This window comes from Rhincodon typus, chromosome 2, assembly GCF_021869965.1.
Source record: "Rhincodon typus isolate 14 chromosome 2, sRhiTyp1.1, whole genome shotgun sequence".
Taxonomy (NCBI): domain Eukaryota; kingdom Metazoa; phylum Chordata; class Chondrichthyes; order Orectolobiformes; family Rhincodontidae; genus Rhincodon; species Rhincodon typus.
Window position 1 is genome coordinate 149,599,438 of NC_063333.1, and position 23,307 is coordinate 149,622,744.

At 41.0% G+C, this 23,307-nt stretch overlaps 1 protein-coding gene across 5 annotated transcripts in view; it reads left to right on the forward strand.

The window, feature by feature from the left end:
• Positions 1–13,918, forward strand: part of LOC109927670 (cadherin-18-like) — a 578,296-nt gene extending 564,378 nt beyond the window's left edge. For all 5 annotated transcript variants that reach the window (XM_048616417.1, XM_048616438.1, XM_048616423.1 and 2 more), the window contains one exon: positions 13,286–13,918. In XM_048616417.1, the coding sequence (XP_048472374.1) occupies positions 13,286–13,776 (491 nt within the window). In that variant the 3' untranslated portion in view covers positions 13,777–13,918. The remainder of the gene's footprint in view (positions 1–13,285) is intronic.
• Positions 13,919–23,307: the final 9,389 nt, after the last annotated feature.

Sequence of the window (23,307 nt, forward strand, 5' to 3'; positions counted from 1 at the left end):
CCTTTCCTATTCATGTAATTATCCAAATGTTTTTTATGTGTTGTAAATGTACCTGCATCTATCACTTCCTCTGGCAGTTCATTCTACACACAAACCACTCTCTGTGAAAAATGTTGCCACTCATGTCCTTTTTAAAACTTTCTCCTCTCACCTTAAGAATATGCCCACTAGTTTTGGACTCATTCACCCCAGGGAGGAGACTTTTGCTATTCACCTTATGTATGCCCCTCAACGTTTTATAAACCACTATAAGGTCATCCGTCAATCCTGTACGCTCCAGTGAAAAAAATCCCATTCTATCTGGCCTCTCCTTATAACTCCAACCCTCCAATCCCAGCAACATCCTTGTAAATCTTTTCTGAGCCCTCTCCAGTTTAATAATATCCTTCCTGTAGCAGGGCAACCAGAATTGCACACAGAACTCCCGAAGGGTCCTCACCAACGTCCTGTGTAATCTCAACATGACGTCCCAACTCCTATACTCAAAGGTCTGAGTAATGAAGGCAAGCGTGCTAAATGACTTCTTAAGCACCCTGTCTACCTGTGATGCAAATTTCAAAGAAGTATGTACTTGAACCCCTAGGTCTCTCTGTTTTACAACATTGTTGAGCCAGTAGCAATTGGACCTCAATAACAGTGAAATTCCACTTGGACAGATGGTTATGATTGATTGGTGTGTATTTTACACTCTTTCGGAGGGATAGAGCACAAAACTAACTCTTGCTTCTCTCTTGCTCACTTTGCATTGCCAGCCCAGATGAGTCACAGCCCAGTATTCCGATGGTGCAGGTGATGCAGTGCACTGGGATGCTGACTTTGAGATATAAGTCTGTAAAGAAAAATGATAAAACCCACAAACTTTCTTCTAAAATGTCTGTTTGATTCTGCCTGTTTACTGAGACATCAACTAATTGTTAAAAGTAAAAATGCAAATCTTCCTTCACTTTGTTTCTAACATTTCACACATTGTAGATCCACCCCAGGCACTCTCTTAATGAATGCAATCTTCTGAGCTTTAGATTGGCTGAATCGGTAAATTTTAAAACTTTTTAAGGTCACTCTGAACCCAGTTTAGGAAGTTGCTCCTTAACAAAATGGATTTTAACAGCAAAGAAAATGAAGGCAGCTTTAAAAAAATCAAATTTCCATATCCCTTGTTGTTTATATATTAAGATCTGATACATATTGGTGGCAGGACAGCAGGATTTGTTTACCTCTACATATGTACTAATTGAGCTGGAAGAAATTCTTTATCATTTAGAGCCAACATTCCAGTCTTCAACTTATTCATGATGTTTGATAAATGTTGGGGTGGATAATATTTAATTTATTTTTGAAGAGTTACTGAATTCAGTGAGGCAATCATTTCCTAGGAGCATGCAGTAAATTGATAATTAATAGTTCTTGATGAGATTGTACTTAGACCTGGGTCGAGGTGTTGGTTAATCTACCTTCTTATTTAGACTAAGGTAAGACTTTAGCCAAATCCAAGGTGATGAAATAAAATGATGTTCTCCTGTGATAATCTGACCTGAAATTTGCAAACAGTGGAGAGGGTCTCTGGCTTGGAAAAAACTGATTTGGATATTCAGTTCTCCCTCCCTTCCTGTTTTACTGATGAGGAAAATGGCGTTGATTGTGCATTACATTTCTGTATTTCTTTAACTGTGGAGTTAAAGAACAAGTGTCTTCACTTAAATACAGTTTGAAGGTGAAATGTCCAAAACATGACTTGCAGGTTTTAAACGTTTTGGGAGCAGGTTTAGAGCTGATCTTAGAGTAGAGTGTCCTTTCAAAAAGTTCAAGAGACACGTTTAGGAGACAGTTGCAATTTGGGAGAGGAAAGGTGTCTTTTGGGACAGGACAGGAGCCCTTTGGGATAGTTACAAATTGACATGTGTGAGTGTAAAGGAGTGAATAATTTCATTGGAAATATCAAAGTTGTTTGAAATCTCAGGCTGTCAAGGGAAATGTCCAGTTTTCAACTTATTTAAAGTGCCCGGCCTCAAAGCTTTTGTGTGACAGTGGTTTTAAATTTTAAGAACCATCAGTACTTGCTATTTCAGTGTTGATACAAGCCTGAGAGCTATCATTCATGTGGTGAGGGCTTCAATGGCTAGAGAAATATTTATTACCCGGCATAACTCATTACCTTGAGCAGGTGGGGACAAGGTTTTTTTTTGAACCATTGCAGTCTATAGCCTGTAAGTATACCTACATTGCTGTAAGGGAGTTCTAGAACTTTGATCCAGTGCCAGTGAATGAATACCAACATAGTCACACGTCAGGATAATGAATGGCTTGGAGGGAAACTTGCAGGTAGTGGTCTTCCCATGCACCAGCTGCCCTTGTCCTTTTGATAACCACAGGTTTGGAAGACTGTGCTTTCACTGACACCCTCACTGAGACTGGATTTATTAATTAAATTCAGATTCAATGAAGAGTGCAGGAGGGCATGTGAGGAACAGCACCAGACATACCTAAAAATGAGGTGTCAGCCTGATGAAGGTACCAAACAGGACTACTTGCACACCAAACAGCATAAGCTGCAAGTGACAGACAGAGTTAAGTGATCCCATAAACAATAGGTCAGATTCAAGCTTTTCAGTCTGCTACATCTAGTCTTGAATGGTGGTGGACGATTAAACAACTCACTGGAGGAGAAGGTTCCACAAAATATCCCCACCCACAATGACGGAAGTACCCAGCATATTGGTGCAGAAGTTAAGGCTGTAGTACTTGCAGCAATCTTCAGTGAGAACTGTTGAGTGGATGATCCATCTCGGCCTCCTCCAGAGGCCCACAGCATTATAGATACCAGTCTTCAGCCAATTCGATTCATGGTATCAAGAAACGGTTGGAGACACTGGATACAGTAAAGGCTATGGGTCCTGACAACATTCCAGCAATAGTACTGAAGACTTGTGCTCCAGATCTTGCCGCTCCCCTAGCCAAGCTCTTCCAGTACAGTTACAACCCTGGCATCTACCTGAAATTGTGGAAGATTACCCAAATCTGTCCTAGACACAAAAAGCAGGACAAATCCATCCAGACCAGTTACTGCCCCATCAGTCTCCTCTCGATCATCAGTAAAGTGATGGAACGTGTCATCAACAGTGCTATCAAGCAGCACCTGCTCAGCAATAACCTGCTCAGTGTCACACAGTTTGGGTTCCACCAGGGCCACTCAGCTCCTGATCTCGTTACAGCCTTGGTTCAAACATGGACAAAAGAGCTGCATTCCAGAGGTGAGGTGAGAGTGACAGCCCTTAATAACAAGGCTGCATTCAACTAAGTGTGGCATCAAGGAGCCCTTGCAAAACTGGAATCAATGGGTATCTGGGGTCAAACTCTCCCGTGTTTGGAGTCATACCTACCACATAGGAAGATGGTTGTGGTTGTTGGAGGTCAGCCATCTCAGCTCCAGGACATTTTTTTATTCATTCACGGGATGAGAACATCGCTGGCTATTATTGCCCAGCATTTATTGCCCATCACTAATTGCCCAAAGTCACTCACATTGCTGTGGGTCTGGAGTCACATGTAGACCAGACCATGTAAGGATGGCAGTTTCCATCCCTAAAGTCGTGAACCAGATGGATTTTTTCGATGATCGACAATGGATTCACAGTCATAATTAGATTCTTAATTCCAGATATTTATTGAGTTCAAATTCCACCATCTGCCATGGTGGGATTCAAACCCAGGTCCCCAGTACGTTATCTGGGTCTCTGGATTAACAGTCCAGCAATAATACCACGAAGCTACCCCCTCCCCCTCCAAATCCCCCTATATCTCTGCAGGAGTTGCTCAGGGTAGTGTCCTAGGCCCAACCATCTTCTGGAAAAATTCTAAAATTCCATACAACAACTGACACCTCCTCCAAATCTTTAGGGTCAGTCGGTTCAGCTCGCACCCAAAATCACAAACACCCAAGAGGCCTGGACATTGGACTGCACTTCCTTCTAGTATCTTCCTATCATCCACAAAAATCCAACACACACCCTTTTCCAATGCAATGATTCATCCGCAGATGTGTCCCACCACTTTGAAGCATTGCCAGCTTTTTTCTTCAATGCAGAATAGCGGAGGTTTCAGTTTCTCAATAAACTCATAGACAAGAAAAATGAAGCTAATAAAGCTGTTAATCCATTTGGATTGTCTTTGCTGAAAGCCAGAAGAGACAGAGGCTGTCTGTGATGTTTGAGGAAGAAATGGTGCCCTCAGGATTTGCACAGCTTATTTCCTTCTCTGCAATCTTAGATGAATGTTGCTGCAGTGAAACAGCCTTCCTCATTTTTATTTACTCAAAATCAAGTGAAATGGGTCTATTTTACAAATGAACACATAGACATTCCAAAATTTCCATTAGATTCTTGTTCTGAATGGCTATGGGCCAAAATTGGGAATAATGTTAAAGGTACCAGCAATGAAGGAGTGTTAAAACAGGTTTGGTTTCTGAGATAGAATTAAAATCACTAATAAATTCAACTTATAAAGAAAAAACATCTAGCACTTATAAATCAGATCTCTCGAAGCATTTCACGAATACTTTGAATCCAATTAATTACCTTTGAAATGTTGTCTTTCTTCTGCGGCCATCCATTACGATTACCAAGATGAGACAGATTTGATTGCTCTGCAGAGTTTCCAAATTGGGCTAGATGGGCCAAATGCACTCCCTCAAAACTGTCTGAGCCTATGGGGTGGAATCTTGTTGCGGTGTCACGTTCTCGCCTCCTGGCTAGAGAGATATAAATCCCATGGTGCTTCAGGGAAGGTCCACTAAGACACCAGCCTATCAGGTCATAACTGCCTTCCTCAGAATCAGGAACGTCTGTGTGAGAGTCTCAACTACCAACAGTCAATCAGAGGCCAGGAACTCCTGTGCCCAGCCGTGCCACTGGAGACAGTCGCTGCTGCTGGAATGACAAGCACCAAGGTCCCAAGATTGTCATATGAGCCGGGCCAGAGATGAGCATTGCCAGAAGGGGTGTGACTAGTCTCCTCAGTATTACTGAACCTTAATGTCACCGTACTATGACTCCAAGACCAAGCTTTGTTAATATTATTGAGGCTGATGTTGTGGCGGACTTTAAACAAGGGGTAGTTTGTGGAATGTAGGGGCCTGATTATTCCATCACGTGAACATCAGAGTACACAGCTGAGATAAAGATGGGGGATGGTTTACAGTTTGGCTGCGATGATGTGCGATGAAGCTATGGACTAGCAGTATTTTGCGTTTGGGCTGCAGAGGACATGGGATCAGGGGTGGAACAAAAGGTCCAAGGATCTAAACAGTGATAGCACTGTGAGGAGACCAGACCAAACTGACCTCCTTACAGCCTCAACACAAATATGGACAAAACACTAAGGCCATATTTGGCATCAAGGAGCTCAGCAAAACTGTAGTCAATAAGAATCAGGAGAAAAAACAGCTTCAGGACATCTCTACAAGAGTTCTTCATGGTGTTGTCCCAGGCCAAACCATCTTCAGTTGCTTCAACATTGACCTTTCCTCCATCATAAAGTCTGAGTATTGGAAGTTCGTTGATGATTGCACAATGGTCAGCACCATTTTCACATACTAAAGCAGTCCGTGTTCAAATGCAGCATGATCTGGACAATATCCAATCATGGGCTGATGAGCAGCAAATGACATTTGCATCACACAAATGCTAGGCAAAGGCCATTTACAACAAGAGAGAATCTAACCGTTGTCCCTTGACATTCAATGGCATTACTTTAGCTGAACACAAGACAACTCGCCCACAACACCCACCCCACTATCAACATCCTGTAGTTTACCATTGACCAGAAACTGAACTGGGCTAGGTATATGAATACATTGGCTCCAAGTGCAGGTCAGAGGCTAGGAATGTTGCAGTAATTAACTGACCTCCTGACTCCACAAAGCCTATCCACCATCTGCAATACACAAGTTAGGAATGTGTTGGAGTGCTCCCCACTTGCCTGGATGAATGCAGCTCCAACAACATTCAAGAAGTTTGACACCATCCAGGACAAGGCAGCCCGCTTGAGAGGTACCACATCCACAACTTCCATATTGACTCCTGCCATCACTAATATGCAATGACAGCAATGAGTACCATCTAGAAAATGCACTTTGGCAACACACCAGGTTCCTTTGACAGCACCTTCCAAACTTCATGATCTCTCCCATCTCAAAAGGCAAGGGCAGCAGATACATGGGAACACCACCACAAGCAATTTCCCTGCAAGCCACTCACCATCCTAACTTGGAATTGCCACTTTTACTGTCACTGTCTCAAATCCTGGAATTTCTGTCCCTAACGACATCATGGGACTCCCAAAACCACACAGACTGCAGCAGTTCAAGATGGCAGCTCACTATTACCCTCTCAAGGGCAATAAATGCTGGTCCTGACAGTTACATCCACATCACACGTACAAATTTTACCATGATGGTGTCTGAGGGGCAAATGGAATTGATAGGAATGTCTGTTGACTGATGTATTTAGGCAAAGAAATTCTAATTACTGTTGCCAAATGATTACATGACGGAGAGCAAAGTGAAGTGCTAAACCAGACTCCCAGCTGTATCATTACTCTTGGAAGCTTTAGTGTGTGTAAGGTAGTTTGGCTGATCATTTATTTAATATCGCCTCAGGAAAAAAAAATGCTTCTAATGCCACACAGTGGTCCAACTTGAAAGTTGAATTTTTATTTGAAAAATTGGAATTTTCAAATGTTCTCGTTCCAAGTCTTAACTGAAATATTCATTTGTCATTTGCTTTGTAATCATGCACTGTTCTTTCGAAACGCTGAACCATATGATTGATGGAAAATCATGTTAAGCCTGATTTAGAGGCACATGGTGAAGATCACACTATGAGCAGCGTGTATAAAGTCTATTTTTTATTGGTTTAAACAGATGTCATATATCCCCTGCTCACGACTTACATAATTGGAAGCTGTATCTATGATATTAGTGGCAGGTGTTGAAATAAGATACTGTTTTACTGCCACTAATTCAGTCGTTAGCAGATCTGGATCCTGTCTTATCTAATCTGATTTATTTCTGGAGTTCCCATAAAGATGGGGATTTTCTCTGTTGAACATTGCAGGCACCAGCCCTTGAAACCAAGTAATAATAAATGACCATTTGCTTCCAGTAGCCTCATTGTACAAGATAACCATGCTGCTTATGATCAATGACCTGGACCTATTCGGAAATTACTTTGTGAATCATTGGAACATTATAAAAAGGATTCCCAATGATGTTAAATCCATGTATTGGAGAGAAACCAATGTATCTCACAACCAGCTCTGGTGGGATAACATTATCATAGTTTCATAGCTCGCAACACAAGACTTCGGAACCAATTGGCAAAAAGACAGTTTGGGGAATTTACCTATGCAGCTGCATTAATAATTTATCTTTCTCAGCATCCAGATGTGTATGTGGTTAGATTTTTTTCTCTCTCTTTTTGAATGGGAATGAAATTGAAGTGAAACAAATCATTTAGAAATCTCTTTTTCTTCAACAGCAAATTAATTTAAGAGAAAGCATCCGAAACATGCAATTACTGAAGCTATTCCTGAGACAAAGGATAGCAAAGTGCCTATTGTTTTTCTAGGACATTCTTGTTTGTTTAATGTGATTGAAATGAATGGACATGTAGAAGTAATTTGAATACCGTAATTTGATTGAAATGTTTATTTGCCAAATGAGTGTTTTGAATCCTGAAATGAGATTATTAGCTTGAAATGACTGCAGTAATTTGTTACACTCATTTATCTACATTCTTTAACAGTTCCTCAGGATTGAGGGTGACTTGCAGTTTGGTAGGTTCCCAAATGGCTGATAAGTTTAGCGTGCAATCTGCAATCTTGGCCATATCTGAAGCAGGTGCTGCTTGAGGCTGGGGGAGATGGGGTGGTTGGAGGTTCCCATTGACCTGACCTCTGCATGTTCCTGATAAAGTATCAGAATGTACACAGTATCTTTCCAAATCAACCTGCTCCATTTTGGACAGTCACAAGCCTGGGGCTTGAAAAGATCCTTAAACTATCTTGCTATTCTGCCACGAGTATTCTGCTGCAGTCGTGTTGTGAATAAAACATGTGTTTCAGGAGTCTGGTGTCAGAATGACGAGTGGAGCCAGTTTTGAAAGATTAATATCTTGAAGCTGGGCATGTTAGCCAGGGAGAGGGTGTTACTATTGAACCACATTTTATCTTAAACCTCAAGAAGGCCTTTAGTTCAATTTTACTTTAGTATGCTCTTTGTGAAGGAATGGTTTGTATTAAAGATACTCACAGACATCCACATTGAATCAGTAATGAATTAATAAGATTTAAGTTACTAGAAAATCATTTGGTCAATAAATAGCAACTTTTAAACCTGACCAGAAACTGATAACCGTTGATGACCATCTTGATGAAAGGTCATTGATCTGAAACAGTCACTCTTTCTTTCCATTGTTGCTGCCTGATTCGTTGGGTATTTTCAACATTTTTTGTTGTTACTTCAAATTCCCAGTATCAACTGTATTTTTTTTTAGATCTAGTAAATATTTGAGTGTGTGTTTTGAAAGCACCCAAACTTGACCTTCTTCATGTCATTTTAATTCTCCACCTTGCTGTCTGTCCTTGGCAAAAATCTGTAAAGGAAGATGTACACATCAAAACGTCAGTGACATGGAGACAGTAAGGACTGCAGATACTGGCAGTCAGAATCTATAGGTGTGAGGCTGGAAAAGCACAGCTGGTCAGACAGCATCCAAGGACCAGGTAAGTCAATGTTTCAGGACTCCTGAAGAAGAGTAGTGGTCCAAAACGTTGACTTACCTGCTCCTCGGATACTGTCAGACTTGCTGTGCTTTTCCAGCCTCACTCCTCTCTTCCCAGTGTCAATTCCCAAGACGTGATTCCATTTCGAAAAGATTCTTGTTTTAATATCTGTTAATGTTATGAGTCACATCATCATGTGATTTGTTTTTCTTTTGAAAACGCATTGTACTTTCTTTCTATATTCTACTGTGTGTTATTTCAAGTAACCAGATTGACCAGATTAAAAGTTTTGCACCACAGCACTATGTAAACATGCTAAGACAATAGTAAAATACTGTGAATGCTGGTGATCTGAAATTGACAAAAGGAAAATGATGGAAATAATCAGGCAGCTCAGCAGAGAATCCGTTTATAGGTCACATTTTGCATGGGCGGGATCTCATGGATTAAAAGCCAGGAGTGTTTCCAGTCACGTTTGGCCAATGCGAAACAATTTAAAAACTGTGCCCCCTGGAGATGGGAGTTCTGCCATCTTCAAGATGGAATGCCCCATTCTCAGAGGTGCCAGGATATGTACATGTTAGAACTGAGGGACAAATTACCAGAGATTTGGAGTCGAGATGTGGGAGCTATCACCAAACTTCAGCTTCACATTGTTAGTGGCAATACTGCAACATCCTGACCTGCGATAAATATTGTTCTGAGGCTGATGCTCAAACCAAACTTTTAACATCCCTGAGAGAGTCTGATCATTTTCTTCTGAAGGTGATCCTTGCTGTGACATCACTGAATACTTTCAACGTAGTTTTCCAAAACAGCACATTCTTGAACCAACCAGAGAGCAGGCTGTACTAGACCTGGCACTGAGCACTGCAATAAACAGAGATTCATGATCTTATATTGAAGTCACCCTGAAGTAGTAGTGACCATAATATGAATGAAATTTAGATTCTTTTTTGAGATAAGGGAGAGAAAAGTCGGTCCAAGACTATTTTTAAAAATCTAAAGCTGGAGAATCATGAGGATATGAAAGTGGAGCTGACGAGAGTGAGTTGGCAAATTAGGTTAAGCAATAGTTCAGGAGAGTTACAATGGTAGACATTTAGGAGATACTTCAGAAAATACAGAATACATATATTCCAACATTTAAGAAACTTCCAAGGGGCAGGTCCACAATCTGTGGTGGCTAACATAGGAGAATCATATAATTGTGCAAAGACAGGTGGAAGGTCAGAATATTGGACAGAATATAAAAAATGCAAAGAATGACCAAAGAATTATAAAAGAGGAAAACATTCGAGTACAAAAGTTAAACACCAATGTAAAAAAAAGTTGTAAGATTTCTATTAATAATTAGAAAATAAAAGTTAATAAAGTGAACATTGGTCTGAGAGAAAGTTAGACTGGAGAATTAATAACAGAATGGCAGGTGAATTGAGTGGGTATTTTGCATTAGTCTACACTGTGGAGGATACAAGTAACCTCCTAGAAGCAGCAATAAATCAGGAAATGGAAGAGAAGGAGGAACTCAAGAAAATTGCAATCATCAGGGAAGTGGGACAGAGTAAATAGTTGGAGCTGCCGGCTGACAAGAGCTTGGATCCTGATGGACTTCATTATACAGTCTTCAAAGGATTGACAGTGAGATAGTTAATGCAGTGGTTTTAATTCTTTTAATCTTTCTTAATTTTGAGACAGTCCCATTAGATTGGAAGGTAACAAATGTAACTCTTTGTTCAAAAAGAAACAGAAACTGAAGACAAGAATCTACTGGTCTGACGTTTTAATGTTATCTCATTGACAGACTTTAGAATCTATTGTTAAGGAGATATTGCAGGGATATTGGATGAGTTCAAGGTAATCAGGAAGAGCCAACAAGGTTTTGTAAAAAGGAAATCATGTTTGCCCACTCAATTGGAGTTCTTTGAGGATATAACATAGTTGTGGATAAAGGCGAACTGGTGGATATTGGCATGGATTGAAAATATCTGGCTATCAGGGAGCAGAGAGTAGGCAGAAGTGTGTCTTTCTCAGGTTGGTATGAAGGTCAGCCAGAGGGATCAATGCTGGGATCTGAACTGTTTACAATCAACATAAATGACTCAGATGAAGAATGGAAGGTATGGCTGCCAAATTTTCAGATGACACAAAGAAGGGTAGGAAAGCAAGTTGTGAAGAGCAAATTAGGAAGCTGTAAAGGGATATTAGATAGGTTAAGTGAAGATGTGGCAAATGAAGTCTAATGCAAAATTATTCATTTTGGCAGGAGAAATGAAAAAAAGCATATTATCTAAATGGTAAGAGATTGGAGAAGGCTGAGGTGCAGAGAGATCTGGGTGTACTAGCACATGAATCACAAAAGGTTAATATGCAGGTATAGCAAGTAATTAGAAAAACTTATAGAATGTTATCATTTATAGTGAGGGGAATTAAACTGAGGGAAGGCTGTGCTTCAATTATGCAGGGCACTGGTGAGACCACACCTGCCGTAATGTGGATGGTACTGGTCACTTTATTTAAGGAAATATATGAATGTAATGGAAACAGTTCAGAAAAGATTGACTCCACTAATACCTGGAATGGGCAGGTAGTCTTATGAGGAAAGGTTGGACGGGTGGGGCTTGTAACTGCTGGAGTTTAGAAAAGCAAGAGGTGACTTGATTGAACTACATAAGATCCTGAGAGCTCTGAACAAGGTTGATGCAGAGATGATATTTCCTCCTATAGGAGAATCAAGAACTAGTGGTCATTGGTTTAAAATCAGTGATTGTCCATTTAAAACAGAGATCAAGCATTTTTTACTCTCTCAGAGAGTTGTGAGTGTTTGGAAATTTGTGAAGGCGATGGCAGCAAGAGTCCAGGAACAATTTTTAAGGCAAGGGTTGATAGATTCTTATTAAGCAAGGGAGCAAAAGCTTATTGGGAGAAGGTGGGAATGTAGGTTTAATGTTATAATCAGGTCATGCATGATCTTATTGAATGTAGACCTGAGGGGCTGAATAGCTGTTTGTATGATATGCTAATACAGGATCATTGGCATAAAGCAACTCTTTGATGAGGATTTGATGGATTTTTTATTTTGTCTTGAACCTCAAGCAGGTATGCCTGAACAACTTTGTCAGTTCCTGTAGCAACACTTTTTATTTGTGCAGCCTCCAGCATAATGCCATCAACAAACTCGTCTTACCATCCCTTCTGCTTCTGTCATTCCAAATGCACCTTTCCCTTTCTAATGCCCTGCGTTCTCCTTAAGAGACCCCAAAATACTCACTCCTTCCCATGAAAAGTCTGGAGAGGTAACACCTGCCCTTTAACCTGTTCCCTTCTCAAACTCCAAACATGCTTGCAAATGAAGTATTGATTCACATGGTATTTTCTTCAATTCAGTCGACTATAGTCACTGATTGTCATGTAGTCTCGTTCATTAGACTGAGCAAATTGGGTGACTGCTTTACAGATCACCTCCCTCCAGTCCACAAGCCTGACCTCAGCCTTCTAGGCATCTCTCATTTCAATTCTCCGTCCCAGTTTCACCTTGACCTCTCTATCCTTCGCCTCCTGCACTGTTCTGATCAATGTCTGAGAGACATCCACACAGCCAACCTCCCTTGACTCCTCCACCCAACTCCTTCCCAGCCTCTGAGCTGATATCCTGCCCATTGTCACAGGAAAACAGAAGGGTTTTAATCACTAAAATGCAGTTGAACTTGAGGAGATGCAACAACAATGAGGATATATGCACAAATTAGACATAAATCAGAACCGAGTGCAGCTCACTGATAGGACTGAGGAGCAGCCACTTTGAACATAAGACAGCCAGTTTTAATCTGGGTGCTTTTACCAAATTCCTCCTGATGTTGTCTTGTCAGGAAACTGCTTCTTTATTTGATCAGCTTTCACTCAGAGTCCTTCATTGGAAATGGACTCTTAAAGTGGCAGTCAGTTTACTCCCTCAGCTGGATCAGATCTCATGTTTTCAAAGTTGAAATATATTTACCAATTCCTGAATTCCGTACTCAATTTCATTGCTTCAAACCTTCAAGTCTCCATTTGTGGGATTACTATATTAAATGGGGCAAAAATTGGGATAAAAAACAAAGTTGCTGGAAAAGCTCAGCAGGTCTGGCAGCATCTGTGAAGGAGAAAACAGAGTTAATGTTTCGGGTCAGGTGACCCTTCCTCAGAACTGGGAGAACTTCCTCAAACCCATTCTGAGGAAGGGTCACCGGACCCGAAACGTTATCTCTGTTTTTCCCTTCACAAATGCTGCCAGACCTGCTGAGCTTTTCCAGCAACTTTGTTTTTGTTCCTAATTTACAGCATCTGCAGTTCTTTCGGTCTTTATTCAAAAATTGGGATATCTGTTTCTAATACTTCCAGCAATACAAAAACGTGTCACATGATTATCTCAGACGGTGCATTTGCTAAAACAGTCAGTGATATTAAGGTATCCCCGAATTGTCTTTCTCCTGATAACTCAGTGTACCACCTGTCTTTTTCATGGCAGCAATCATCATTCTGTTCATCACACTGAAGCGGAGTAAAAAAGAGCCTCTCATCATTTCAGAGGAAGATATCCGAGAGAATGTGGTGACCTACGATGATGAGGGAGGAGGAGAGGAAGACACAGAGGCTTTTGACATCTCGGCACTAAGGAACCCTGCAGTTGCTGAGGAAGTCCGATATCGGCGAGATGTTAGACCAGATGTACAATCTGTGCCCAGACAGAGACCCCCATCCGCCCCGAATGGGCCTGACATTCATGAGTTTATTACTGAAAAACTGCAGGAAGCTGATCTGGATCAAAGTGTTCCTCCCTATGACTCTCTCCAAACATATGCATACGAAGGTCATGGCTCCACAGCAGGGTCGATAAGTTCACTGGATTCAGTCACAACACACTCTGAACAGGACTATAGTTATATTGGAGACTGGGGACCTCATTTCAAAAAACTGTCAGAACTGTACGGAGTAGACAAGTCAGAAAGAAGCAATTAATTTTCATTCCCATTGTAAAACACCTGTATGTAAAACAAAGAAAACATCCAATTTTCATTTCTCCAGCTACAATTGTTCCACAATTTTACTGTAGCAGCAAGTGTCCTTTTAATATTTTGAAAGATGGGTTCGACAAACAAATGAAAAGAACACGTTTTGAAAATATAAAAAATAAACAAAATATTTTCCCTGGTGTATATTTTTTATTGTTTTATAAAGTTCATTGTTCCACAATAAAAGATACTGTGCTAGTTTAAAAATAGCAAACTTGATTACACATGTGAAGATGCTTTAACATATAAAGGTCTGTAATTAAAATTATGGCATTGTGGAACATCGCAATGTTGTTCTTATATACCATTTCACTTTATTCCTTAAATATACAAGTGCTGAATTAAAGTAGCTGTGCAGTCCATCGTATTAAACATTGTAATGCAACAGATGTTACCTATAAGAATGACCATTATATACAAGTCTTTCTGAATTGCACAATTTTTAATTCAAAGAAACCTTCATTTTAGAGCAATCTATCATGAGTAGAGTGATGGTTTCTTGCAGTAAGTTACAGTAGGTTACTTGCATTGTAGGTCGATGAAAATTTCTTCAAGGTAAGTCAACTTATGTAGGTATTGGTACCAATTTTGAAACTGAATTTCTGGGGCAGATTTTATTTGTCTCCCCTCCTCCCCACCCATACCATTTCTCAATGAGTATTAAATTTGTCATTAACACTGAAAAGCGGCTGTCAGTTGCAGAGCTAATGCTGTGTGTTGTTTGAGTAATTGGAGAAGGGCTTGCAACTAATCATAATGTTGGCTGATAAACAAAGTGAAAGATACCTTGTCAAGTAAACATTGTGGAAATTGCTTAATTACAGAGACATCCATCAGAAATTAATGTTTACTTACCCATTCTGAGGAATTGTACTCTATGTACACCCTGTTATGTTTATGTCTTGAAGAACCAGGACAACTTTGCACAGATTATTTTACAATTAATTTGTTTGCTCAGTGGAGATGTCAATATTAAAATCTGCAGGCCTTTGACCACTTGGGACCAAGTTAGCTCCTTCAGTAAATTCTGCCAAATGCAGTTGTCAGTTTTTAATATTGTTTTTAAAAATCTGATTAACTTCATTGGACAGCATTGAAGTTAATCCTTCAATTGATTCTTCAAAGCACTCTTAATTGGAGATTTGATTGGGGAGATAAAGATAAAAAATGCCAATGTCAGAAAATTGAAATAAAAAACAGTGAATGTTGGAAACGCATTAGTGGGATGCTGGAGATGGAAGAGGAGAACCTGCATACGCCTGAACATTGAGAAAAGGTCAGCATGTAGAGTGACTATGAATCAGATATGCAGACACGATCGCAAAGAAGCATTTAACATTCAGTAAATAAATTACAGAAAGTGAATAAGTGATACCAACCACAGAATGATCTGAAATTGTGCAAGATCGGCTCAGTCAGGCAGTGAGGAAATATCTAAAGAGTAAAGGAGTTCAGAACTAGAGGGCATGATTTTAAGGTGAGAGGACAAAGATTTAAAAGGGACCTGAGGGGCAACGTTTTTATATGGAGGGTGGTTTGTGTGTGGAATGAACTGCCAGCGGAAGTGGTAGATGCAGGTACAGTTCGAACATCTAAAAGACATTTGAACAGGTACGTGAATAGGAAAGGGAAATGGGCCAAATGCAGGCAAATGGGAATAGTTTATTTTGGGAAACGTGGTCAGCATGGACTAGTTGGACCAAAGGATCTGTTTCTGTACTGTATAACACTATGACTCTAAAGACGTCATTCATTTATTTCATTAAAGCAATGGGAAGGCATCAAAAAAGACACAAAGTAAAAACTGAATGGCAGTTGGGACACTAGACAGACTACAATTGGGCTTCATTGTGAGGGCACCAGTTTCACATTGTTATCTCTTACAGCCCAGATATGTACCTGAAATATGTCCAACCCCAAGATGAGTCAGACAATTACCCAGCTTTCCTGGTTTTCACCTAAAATAAGCAGGAGGCCCCTCCCATGAGAAATTAGGTTGTGAAAGAGCAGAGCAGAGCAGGAGTCATGGCTGATCCACCCAGGTTTCTGAGATAACAAGGTGTAGAGCTGGATGAATACAGCAGGCCAAGCAGCTTCAGAGGAGCAGGAAAGCTGACGTTTCGGGCCTAGACCCTTCTTCAGAAATGGGGGAGGGGAAGAGGGTTCTGAAATAAATAGGGAGAGAGGGGGAGGCGGATAGAAGATGGATAAAGGAGAAGATAGGTGGAGAGGAGACAGACAGGTCAAAGAGGTGGGGATGGTCCACCCAGGTTTCTGCTGTCTAGTAACCAGCTACAATCAATAGGGCAAGAGCATTTTGTTTCCTTCCACTCCAAACACTGCTGCAGAGCCAGCTCTGGCCTGGGATTAGCCTGCCTCTCAAAGATGAGAGGCCACTTGAAAGCTGACAGATTCCTGCAGGCTCCCTCCCCCAACAATAGCAGCTGCACCATTGGCTATGGGCCCAAGAACAATTCAGCATGTATATTATCCATCTCTCCATAGACGAAAGCATAAATGAACAATGATTCTGCTTTGGGCATAATTGGGCATGAAATGGCATTCAATGAGAGTTCAAGTTTCAAAAAAATTAATTTACATAATCAAAAATATAAAAGTTTCCAAGCTTCAAGCAGCAGCACCGAATAGAATTGTTTCTATTTATTTTATGTACAATATAACTTCCCCTGATACTCTTTAATGCAATAACCTGATGCAAATTGATGATCGTGGTTCATCTCTGACACACAGACAGTTGATGATCTATCTTCAATCAATTAAATTCTGTTCATTTACTTTGGGCTGTTTCCCATTGTTCACCTGTAAATCTGAGTTCTGACAATGACTTTGGGCTGGTTTTGTCTGCCTAGCAAACAGTTTATATCACTCATGGATGGCTTGGTAAGCTTGCTTTTAGAGAAGAACTGAAAAGACAAGAAGAGGAGGAGCTGGGTGAAGAGGGAGGATGAAGATGGAACTACTCAGGAGTCCAGCCTTACCCATAATGGATCATTGGTGAAGAATTTCCACCCCTGAAACTTCACTGAAGAGCAATGTTTGAGTAGCCTGTGGTTCATTGCAGAAGCTGTCTCTGAGTTACTTCATTTGCAACCAGGCTGAGACTTCAAGCCAGGGCACAGAGAGCATTGTCTGTCACTGTTGAGGTCTCTGTGGTCTTCAAACTTTAAACTGTGCTGCTGTTCTACACTGCAATATTTGTCACCAGTCCCTTTGCACAATTTACAGCTCAATGCTGAATCACAGATAAATGACTGCAACTCTGGAATCCAGGAGGAACTCACTAATCACATTCCTTATTTACAGTACGATAGGAAATATGATATCCATGAATTGTTTTACTTCTTAATCCTGCAGTAAATTCTATTGGAGGAAGCTTACACAACCTTTTCTTTCATGAGATACAAATGCTTGTGGTTGTCAGATAATTGGATTAGACAACAACTTGAAAATGAAATCTCTGATGGAATTCCCATTAAAGGCAGATCCCGTGAACTGGTGTCAGTAGACAGCATATCTTGGAAGATGCTGTACCCATTTATTGAAGGGTTTTCATGCACAACAGTCATGATGAATCATTGAATACACCTCAATTTGTGAATGTCTGTTTTAAGTTCAGAATGGATATTTTGCTTCAAATATATAAAGTATATATCATTAACAACCTGTAACCATAAAATTTACTTTTGCTGTCCTTGTTTAGTCATTAAATGGCCAAGAGATTTGGGATTTCATGGTTTTATGTTTGAGATGTTCTTGATACTGCATTCCCTGCTCCGTTATTTATGAGGATATGGACAGAAGGGAACTTAAAGGCATCGCTGTGTTAATGTATTTTTAGATCATTCAAGATTCATTTTTCATATTTTGTTGTCCGGTGGTATTTAGACTGTCACTGGCTTTAGTGGGTTACCCAGTGAGAATACCTTCTCCTGGACCTGCAGGATGACTTTCTGTTATACATGATGCTGCAGATCAAGATGAACTTTGACAGTAGATTAGAGAATTTGGAGCTCCCTATTCCCAGAAGAAGCTTGGACAGTGGAAAGAATTACGTTCCAAAGTGATGTGAATGTCCGGCTAATGGTAATGTTAGTCTTCTTTTCAGAAGCACTAGGGTCACACTGTGCCATGTTTCTCTGATCTGAGAAGAGGAGGCAGGTACTATCTTCCAGAATATCAGCAATAATATCTTGTCATACCAACTTGGCAGTGGCTGTGGGCTGCTGTTATCACCAGAGTTTAATTTTCAGAGAGTCAGCCACAAGGATATTTTCCCTAAGTAGATGACTATCAGGGATTGCTGATGCACCTCATGATGATTCCAGGGAGCTAGAACCTCAGGCTTATCTTCAACACCCTTCCAGGGAAGTTACACTGAGCATCTACCTGAGTGTTTCCGTGGTAACAAAGACCAATCACCAGTCAGACACTTCAAATTGTATCATGTGAGAATCTGAGAGTTGAAATCTGGGGGAATCTTATCAAAAGCATCTGAAAATCCAAATATAATACATCCATTGACTCCCCTTTATTAAATTCATTAGTAACATCCTCAGAAAAGCTCAAACCTCATCAAATCCAAGTTCCTATTCACACATTCATGCTGACTGCTCAATCAGACCAGTTTTATTTAAGTTCTATTTATCACATTTTTCTTAATGGATTCCAGCATTTTGCCTGCTGCTGATAGCAGCTAACAGGTCTTTTGATCCCTGTTTCCTCTCTTCCTCTCTGCCCTTAGAGAGTTCTCCCTTCCTATGTAAACACTGGGATGACATATGCAACTTCCCAATCTGGACAAACAATTCCAAAATCTATAGACAACAAGGTGCAGGGCTGGATGAACACAGCAGGCCAAGCAGCATCATAGGAGCAGAGAGGCTGACGTTTCGGGCCTAGACCCTTCATCAGAAAAGGGGGAGGGGAAGGGGGTTTTGAAATAAATAGGGAGAGAGTGGGGGCGGATAGAAGAGGGATAGAGGAGAGGATAGGTGGAGAGGAAACAAACAGGTCGAAGAGGCGGGGATGGGGCCAGGAAAGGTGAGTGTAGGTAGGGAGTTAGGAAGGGGATAGGTCAGTCCAGGGAGGACGGACAGGTCAAGGGGGCGGGATGAGGTTGGTCGGTAGGAGATGGAGGTGCGGCTTGAGGTGGGAGGAGGGGATAGGTGGGAGGAAGAACAGGTTAGGGAGGCAGGGACGAGCTGGACTGGTTTTGGGATGCGGTGGGGGGAGGGGAGATTTTGAAACTTGTGAAATCCACATTGATACCATTGGGCTGCAGGGTTCCCAAGCGGAATATGAGTTGCTGTTCCTGCAACCTTCGGGTGGCATCGTTGTGGCACTGCAGGAGGCCCAGGATGGACATGTCGTCTGAGGAATGGGAGGGGGAGTTGAAATGGTTCGCGACTGGGAGGTGCAGTTGTTTGTTGCGAACCGAGCGTAGGTGTTCTGCAAAGCGGTCCCCGAGCCTCCGCTTGGTTTCCCCGATGTAGAGGAAGCCACACCGGGTACAGCGGATGCAGTATACCACATTGGCAGATGTGCAGGTGAACATCTGCTTGATGTGGAAAGTCTTCTTGGGGCCTGGGATGGGGGTGAGGGAGGAGGTATGGGGGCAGGTGTAGCACTTCCTGCGGTTGCAGGGAAAAGTGCCGGGTGTGGTGGAGCTGGAGGGGAGTGTGGAGCGGACAAGGGAGTCACGGAGAGAGTTGTCCCTCCGGAAAGCAGATAAAGGTGGGGAGGGAAAGATGTCTTTGGTGGTGGGGTCGGATTGCAGATGGCGGAAGTGTCGGAGGATGATGCGTTGGATCCGGAGGTTGGTGGGGTGGTACGTGAGGACGAGGGGGATTCTTTTTTGGTTTTTATTGCGTGGACGGGGTGTGAGGGATGAGGTGCGGGAGATGTGGGAGACACGGTTGAGGGCGTTCTCGACCACCGAGGAGGGGAAGTTACGGTCCTTGAAAAACGAGGACAACTGAGATGTACGGGAGTGGAATGCCTCATCCTGGGAGCAGATGCGGCGGAGGCGAAGGAATTGGGAATAGGGGATAGCAATTTGCAAGTTCAAAGCATCTAATATCTCCATAGCTACCTCTGTCAAAACCCTTAGATGTAATTTATCAGGTCCTGGGGACTTATCAACCTTCAGTCTCATTAATTTCTCCAATACAATGTTCTTCCTTATACTAATCTCCCTAAATTTCCCATTGTCCCATATCCTTTACAACTCTAATTCTAGGAAATTTCTTTTATCTTCCTCACTACAAAAGGCAACTGTGAAGAAACGTTTAACTTCTCTGTCAATTCTCTATTTCCCATTATAAATTCTCCTGACCCTGCCTGTAATGAACCCACATCTATCTGAGCTGAATGTTTGTCTTTTGTATACCTGTATAAGCTTTTACAGTTCATTGTAATTTTTTTGTTTGCTAATGTAACGTTATATTCTGTTCTCCCTTTCTTGATCAGTTTCTTGGTCTTCCTTTGCTGTATTCCAAAATTATCCCAATTCCCCAGGTTTAAAACTATTTCTGGCAATTTTATAAGTATTTTCCTTTTGTTTTATGTAACCCTTAACTTTGTTGGTCATGTTTGATTGTTTTAGTTTTTTTGTGCTTTGGAAGAATGAGTAGCTGCTATAAAGTCTGTATTAATTCTTTAAAATCAATCCATTGTTGAAGTACAATCATTGTTTCCTAAAGTGTTGTCCAAGTCTACCTCAGCAAATTTGACCCTTGTACTTTTATAGTTTTCTTTGCTAAATTTCACATCTTGCCTTCTGATTAAACGTACTCACATTCTAACATAATGCAATATTCACTCTAAAATGTGAAGGGCTAGAAAATAGAACATGAAACAGTACAGCACAGGTCTGGGCACTTCGGCCCATTATGTCTGTGCTGTCGATGCTATTTTAAACTAAATAAACTAAATAAAAGTTCTGAGAAATGGTCACTCACCTGAAACGTTAACTCTGATTTCACAGGTGCTGCCAGACCTGTTGAACTTTTCCAGCAATTTCCATTATAATAGCATCTGCAATTCTTTCATTTTACATTCTAAACTAATCCCACCTGCCTGGGCATGGTCTGTATCCCTCTTTTCCCTGCCTGTTCACATGTCTGTCTGAATACCTCTTAAATTTTGCTAATGTATCTGCTTCTATCACTTCCCCTAGCAATATGTTCCACCTTAAACCAATGCCCCCTCATATTGGACATTTTCATCCTGGTAAAAAGATGCCGACTATCCACCTTATCTATACCTCTCATAATTTTATATTTTTCTATCAGATCATCCATCAGCCTCCGACACTGTAGTGAAAACAATCCAAGTTTGTCAAACCTCTCCTCTAATCCAGGCAACTTCCTGGTAAACCTCTTTTGCATCCTCTCCAAAGTCTCCATATTCTTCCTACTGTGTGGCAACTAGAACTATACATATGGTCTAACTAAAGTTTTATACAGCAACATGACTTGCCAACTTTTATAATCAGTGCCCTGACCAGTAAAAGCATGCATGTGGTATGCCTTCTTTATTCCCTTAGCCACTTGTGTTGCCTGTATCAGGGAGCTATGGACTTACACCCCAAGATCTATTGGTATATCAATGCTCATCAGAGTCCTGCCATTTACTGTACACTTTCCTTCTGAATTTGACCTTGCAAAATGCTTCACCTCACACTCGTCCAGATTAAAATCCATCTGCCATTTCTCCACCCAGCTTTCCAATTTATCTACATCCTTTTGTATCCTTTGACAACCTTCCTCACTATCCACAACTCCACCAATTTGCATGCCATCTCCATTTACATTTTCCTCATGTATATATTACAATAAATAGAGGTCCAAGCACTGATAATTGTGGAACACCACTGGTCACAGACCTCGAGTCACAAAAACTCCCCTCCATAACTAACCTTTGTCTTCTATGACCAATCCCTAGTTGGTCTACCCACTTATTATTTTAAGAAACCCTCCTGGATAACCAAACAAAATCTGCCCTATCTAAGCCCCTGGGACTAAGGGATTCCCAGTCAACATTGGGGAACATCACCCCTTACGACAAACCTTTTGTTTTCACATCTTTCCATAATCTGCCACATACTTATTCCTCTAATCTGCACTGGGTATTGGGGAGCCCATAGTATAACCACATCATTGCACCTTTTTAATTCCTGACCTCTACTGATATGGCCTTGCTGCATGACCTCTCCAAGATACCCTCTCTTAGTACAGCTGTGACATTCTCCTTAATCGGTAATACAACTCCCCCACACCTTTTACACCCCTCTCTGTCATGCCTGAAACATCTAAACCCTGAAATGTTGAGCTGTCAGTCCTGCCCTAATCTCAACCATGTTTCTATTATGGCCATAACATTGTACTTCCATATATTAATCCAGGCTTTAACCTCACCTGCCTTACCTGTGATAACCCTTGCATTAGTATAAGTACACTTCAGATTGCCAATCCCATCATGTTCATTCACTTGGCCCTTTCCATTCCTCTTATCAAATGCTGAACTTTAAAAGGGTTTGGGTGCCATTGTTCAATAGTCACCGAATTAGCATTAACATTAACAAATAACATTAAAATTAAAACATGAAGCTGCAGCAAGTAATTTACAAGATAAACAGATTATTGGCCTTTACTGTAACAACATGATTTGAGGAATATCTTATTGCAATTATATAGATGCTTGGTGTGACCACTTTTCATGTATTGTGTGCAGTTTTAGTGTCCTTACATAAAGATATACTTGCCAGAGAGAATGTAGAATTAAGATTCTTGATTGGAGGACTGTGCAATGAAGAAACATTAAAAAGACTAGGCTTAACAATGGAGTTTAGAAGAATAAGAAATTATCTCACTTAACACACAAAATTCTCACAGGGGTAGATACAGGAAGAATGTCTATGGAAACTTTGTCTTTAAGTATCTTCAAGACAGAAATTGATAGATTTCCACATATTGAAATCAGTGAGAGATACATGGATAGTGCAGGAAAATAGTTGAAGAACCAACAATGACCTCATTAAATGGCTGCTCTCATTTAATTTTACTGGAGAAGGAGGTGGAAAGCTGCCTTGCTGAATTCCCGCTGTCCACATGGTACAGGTCATGCTGTTCAGAAAGGAATTGCAGGATTTTGACTAGTGCCAGTGACATATTTCCAGTTTAGGTTGGTGTATAGTTTGGAGGAGAATTGCAGGTGGCAGTGTTTCCATACATCTGCTTCCCTCATCCTTCTAAATGGTAGAGGTTGCGGTTTTGGAAAGGGCTGCCAAAGATACCTTAGTGAGATGGTGCTTCATTAATATCCTGCCCTCCATCATCAGGTCAGAGCGGTGACTTTCAATGATCATTGCACAGTGCAGGAGTCTGATAGAATACTTCCCATTTCTCTGGATAAGTGCAGTTCAAGCAACACCCAAGAGACCTGACACCATTCAGGA